Genomic DNA, 5,193 nt, shown 5'->3' with positions numbered 1-5,193 from the left:
CACTGCTTTCCAGAGTGGTCATTGCTCAACATCTCAAGGTGAGCCACAGGAGCAGGCACCACGTTGTGCCATGGTGTTTAACTGCTTGAGCACCCCTTTGGTCTACCTGTGCTGGCACACGACTTTCACCAACCTGTCCCTCATTGATCTGTGCCTGAACTCTCCCTTTCCATCCTGCAGGACTGTCTCTGAGCAGCTCCCACCACACAGAGGATCCAGCCCATGGCACAAAGCAATTGCACCCAAGTGACCAAGTTCAGCCTGGCAGGGTTGACAGAGGACCCGGTGACTCAGGTCTACTTGTTCCTGCTCTTCCTGCTCACCTACGTTGTCACCATTGTGGGCAACCTGGGCATCATCATCTTAATCAGGGCCAGCCCCCACCTCCACTCCCCCATGTATTATTTCCTGGGCAATCTGGCCTTTGTAGACCTCTGTTCTTCCACCATCATCACCCCCAAGATGTTGGTTGACTTGATGTCAGAGAAGAAGAGCATTGCTTATGCTGGGTGTGTGGCTCAGGTGTTTCTCTTTGATATCTTTGCGGTATCTGAATGCTTCCTGCTGGCTTCGATGGCCTACGACCATTACGTGGCCATTTGCCATCCCCTGCTGTACCCCCTTGTCATGTCCCCAAAGTGCTGTTTCCAGCTGGTGACTGCCTCGTACCTCCTGGGGCTGACCAATGGCGTGGGACAGACCATCAGCATGTCCACCCTGTCCTTCTGCAGCTCCAGCACCATCGACCTCTTCTTCTGTGACATTTCCCCTCTCATCTCACTCTCCACCTCTGACACCACCCTCAGCCACATCATCCTGACCACTGCAGCAACTCTCTTTGGTGTGTCCAGCATCCTGGTTATCCTGCTCTCCTACGTGGCTGTCGTGGTTTAAACCCAGTCAGGTAACTCGTTCGCTCACTCCCCCCCCTTTTCTTGCCCTCCCCCTGCTCTCGGAGGGACGGAGAGGAGAATCAAAAAGAATGCAACTCCCACGGGTTGAGATAAGAACAGTTTAGTAACTAAGGTATAACACAAATCACTACTGCTACCACCAATGATAATAATGATAAAGGAAATAACAAGGGAAGAGAATACATCATCTCACCACCAGCCAACCGATAACTCGCCCCCCCAGCCTGACCAAGCTCTGACCGATACCTCCTCCAACCCTGCAGTCTCCCAGCCCTTCCGGCTAACTCCCAGTTACATCCTGGGCATGACGTGCTGTGGTATGGAATACCTCTTTGGTCAGTTTGGGTCAGGTGTCCTGTCTCTGCTTCCTCCTGGCTCCCCCTCCTCCCTGGCAGAGCATGAGCCTCACAGAGTCCTTGGCCAAACCAAAACATCGCTTGTTATCAGCTCTGTTCCCGAGCTGAAAGTCAAAACACTGCACTGTACCAGCTACCAAGAAGGGGAAAAATGACTGCTACTGCTGAACCCAGGACATTATCCACCCCTTATTCCATACCATTCACGTCATGCTCAGATCCCACATTTTCAATATACCATCACTCTTATCTCAGTGCACTCTTATCTTAGTGCATGGACCAGTCCCTATAAAGCTGCTGAGTCCATCTGGTCCATGATGTCAGGCTCCATCTCTTGTAACAGTCTTCCAGAGCAGGAGAGACTGTGTGCAGTGTTCACACTCGTGAATAACCTGGGCAATAGTGTCCATTGCTAAGTCCACCCCTCGATCATGAGTCCATCTCTGTGTTGCATCTCTGCTCTGATGGCCTGAAGTGCATTGGGCCCACCAGGCTCAAAATAATTCACTGTCCCCTTCAGCAGTTTCTGCAGCTTGTTGCTGGGGACTCCATACAGCTGCCTTCCATCTCCAATGCTTCCAAAGCACTGGAGGGGCCCAGTGGACTAGATACTTGCCCATACTGTCCCACACACCCTGCCACTCCTGGCTGTCCAGCCTTGGGGAAAACCTCTTGGTCCCCCCATATCCTCGTCTAACCCCAGACAAGACCCAAACCTGACTCTGCTTAACTTTTGAGATCAGACAAAATGGTCGTGGGTAGAACACAGCCTGTGTGTGTGCCAACATGCTGATCCCCATCACAATCAGCAGGCAGGTCCCAAGGACACCCAAAGGCCATTCAAAACCTTCAGAACTCTCAGTTGATGCTGCTGTACTTGTCACTGGGGCTGGTGTAGCTGCTGTGCTTGCCGGCTCTCCCACCACCAGCTTCTCTTTTCCTGAGTCCAGCTCTTCCTCCTCTGCCTTGCTGGGAAATGCTGCGTGGTCTCCTGCATCCTCCTGGGGCTCGGCGGGCGGCTTCCCGGAAATGCTCTCGGCCGTCGCGGGGCTCGGCTCCTCCGCGGGGCTCGGCTCGGCCGCGGGGCTCGGCTCTTCCGCGGGGCTCGGCTCCTCCGCCGCCTTCTCCCGCTGCTCGGCAGCCCCTTCCTTCTGCTCCTCGACCGCCCCGACCTCCTCCACCGGCAGCCGTCCCCTCGCGGCCTCCGGCCCCGCTCCCGCCGCCGCTTGGTCCCCGGGGCCGCTCTCCCGGGCCGGTTCGGCTGCCGCCGGCTCCCGGGGCCGCTCCCCCTCGGCTCCCCGCAGCCTCACGAAGATGGAGAGTAGGGTGAGGGCCAGGACGGTGAAGAGCAGCCGGACGGCCAGGTACAAGTCCACGGCCACGTCCGTCCCGCCCTGCTGCTGGAGCCCACCCGTATTACAAGCCATTGCCATAAAGCACAGTGAGACAAGAACCTTAGCCCAGGCCCCATACTTGATAAACACTAACACAGCAAATACCGGCTCTACGTAAGTTACAACATTCTGAAGCTGTGAGATCAACAAGAACAACTCTGAGAGCCAATAAATCAGCATTGTGACGAGTGACTATTAATCCGGTCAGATCTGTCGTTATCTCAACCCTTCGTGCCCCACGTTGGGCGCCAAAAAGAACTGTCGTGGTTTAAACCCAGTCAGGTAATTCGTTCGCTCACTTCCCCCCCTTTCTTGCCCTCCCCCTGCTCTCGGAGGGACGGAGAGGAGAATCAAAAAGAATGCAACTCCCACGGGTTGAGATAAGAACAGTTTAGTAACTAAGGTATAACACAAATCACTACTGCTACCACCAATGATAATAATGATAAAGGAAATAACAAGGGAAGAGAATACATCATCTCACCACCAGCCAACCGATAACTCGCCCCCCCAGCCCGACCAAGCTCTGACCGATACCTCCTCCAACCCTGCAGTCTCCCAGCCCTTCCGGCTACTCCCAGTTACATCCTGGGCATGACGTGCTGTGGTATGGAATACCTCTTTGGTCAGTTTGGGTCAGGTGTCCTGTCTCTGCTTCCTCCTGGCTCCCCCTCCTCCCTGGCAGAGCATGAGCCTCACAGAGTCCTTGGCCAAACCAAAACATCACTTGTTATCAGCTCTGTTCCCGAGCTGAAAGTCAAAACACTGCACTGTACCAGCTACCAAGAAGGGGAAAAATGACTGCTACTGCTGAACCCAGGACAGTGGCCATCATTGCCACCATCCTGAGCATCAATTCAGCCGAGGGCAAGCGCAAAGCCTTCTCCACCTGCACCTCCCACCTCACCACTGTCAGCATCTTCTATGGGGCATGCTTTTTTATGTATTTATTCCCCAGCTCAGACAGCTCAAGAGCAGCAGATAAATGGGCTGTGGTGCTCTACACTGTGGTGACTCCCATGCTGAACCCCTTGATCTACAGCCTGAGGAATAAGGAGGTGAAGGAAGCTTTGAGGAAGCTCACAAAAATAAAATTATCTTAATTGTTGTAAGTTTAGGACCAGAAAGAATGGATGTACTGGGGGAGATGCTATGGTTTTAGTTAAGTATGAACAACATTGTGGGGTTTTCTGCAAACAGTTTGAAAGAGTTTTAAGACGTGATAGTGATTAATACCCAGCAAAGGGCAGAAACTATCAAGGAATCCCCATCCACTGCTCCGCACCTTTGCCTTTGAGCTCCCTGTTGGCAGCAATAAAAGCCATGATCTCCGTGGCAGCCTGATCACAACAGAGCACAGGAGCTGTGGTGTTGCTCAGCAGCCTTCAGACCTGATACGTGGCAGCCCATGGCAGCCCGGAGCAATGGCATTGCCTGCCCTGATGTCTCTCCTGTTGCTTTCCTGCACAGAGAGCTGATTGGTGATGGGCAAACATTGCATACCTAAACCACCCCAAAATACTCCACTGTGTGCATTACGTCAGCCCATAGAGCTGTATCCTCTGCCAGGACCATGGTGAAACCCAGAGCTATGGCTGAGCTTTAGGGATATCGTAGGCACAATAATAACCTAGGTTGGAGGGAGAAGCTCCATGGCTGTTTTAGTAATAGGTGAAATTGTGCGTTGAAACAATAATACAAAGAGAAAAGATGATTATATTTGAAAATCTGTTAATCAGTAGAGGGTTTCTTTTGTATTAAGAACAAGTTGAAATCCTGCTATTGTGTATCTTAGTTACTTTATAACTAAATATTACAATGGTAGCTATAATGATAAGCAATTAACATAGCCATATATGGGGAAGGGTATATGGGTGGATCCAGGGGAGTATTGCGAAACTCTACCGAAGCAGAACTCACGAAGATACCAGGAGTAGTCAAGTGAAAATAAGAGAATGCTGGCGCCCACATAATGATTGGGACATGTCCAAGGAACAGAAAAGTGAACAGGATGACCTGAGGAAGACTCCTTACTGCATCAGGACGACCACCAGAGGGGGGCTGCGCAAGGGCAGAAGAGGCTGATGTCGTAATAGACTGATGTGGCAATCCTTGATGCATATGTATTAGCCAATGATGTAATCTGTGTTGAATATGTATTAGTGACGACATTTTTAGTGTATAAATTGTGAGCGCGATGTAACGGGGTTGAAGCCAGATTTGGGAGCGTGCCCCTGGTTTCCCAGCGCTGCACTAAAGCACCTCATATAACCATTCCGGTGGTTATGTGTCAGTTCTTATGCTAACAGCTGGATTCAGTTAAGTCAGGATCTAAGTGGTATGCTTATTCCTTAACAACACACAACTAACAGGCACCCAGGGTCAATCAGCTGAATCCTGCTTTGTTCCCAAAGCTTCCTGATAATTCTCTGGTTATTATTTAACCCAGATGAAGCTTAAAGCTCACACAGCTCCATCCCCCTGCCACAGGCAGGGACCCCTTCCACTGGAGCAACTTGCTCCAAGTCC

The 5,193-nt window shown here is 51.6% G+C and overlaps 1 protein-coding gene across 3 annotated transcripts; it reads left to right on the top strand.

The window, feature by feature from the left end:
* The first annotated feature begins 222 nt into the window (after nt 1-222).
* LOC134169990 (olfactory receptor-like protein COR3) lies at nt 223-3,767 on the top strand. Of its 3 annotated transcripts, none has more exons than XM_062631012.1 (3): nt 223-876; nt 2,596; nt 3,490-3,767. In XM_062631012.1, exons 1-3 carry the CDS (start codon nt 223-225, stop codon nt 3,765-3,767), a joined length of 933 nt encoding a protein of 310 aa, XP_062486996.1. The 3 variants fall into 3 exon arrangements, with proteins under 3 accessions (XP_062486996.1, XP_062486997.1, XP_062486993.1); XM_062631013.1 differs by lacking the exon at nt 2,596 and adding an exon at nt 1,643; XM_062631009.1 differs by lacking the exon at nt 2,596 and adding an exon at nt 1,326.
* The last annotated feature ends 1,426 nt before the right edge of the window (nt 3,768-5,193 follow it).

This window comes from Pezoporus occidentalis, unplaced genomic scaffold, assembly GCF_034315485.1.
Source record: "Pezoporus occidentalis ecotype Australia unplaced genomic scaffold, CSIRO_AGI_Poc_V1 ctg3625, whole genome shotgun sequence".
NCBI lineage: Eukaryota > Metazoa > Chordata > Aves > Psittaciformes > Psittacidae > Pezoporus > Pezoporus occidentalis.
The sequence above is the reverse complement of the archived record's forward strand: the minus strand, read 5'-3'. Positions and strand labels throughout refer to the sequence as shown.

Excerpts from the sequence above, each read along its gene's own strand:
- LOC134169990 (XM_062631012.1), top strand. The coding sequence starts at position 223 with ATGGCACAAAGCAATTGCACCCAAGTGACCAAGTTCAGCCTGGCAGGG.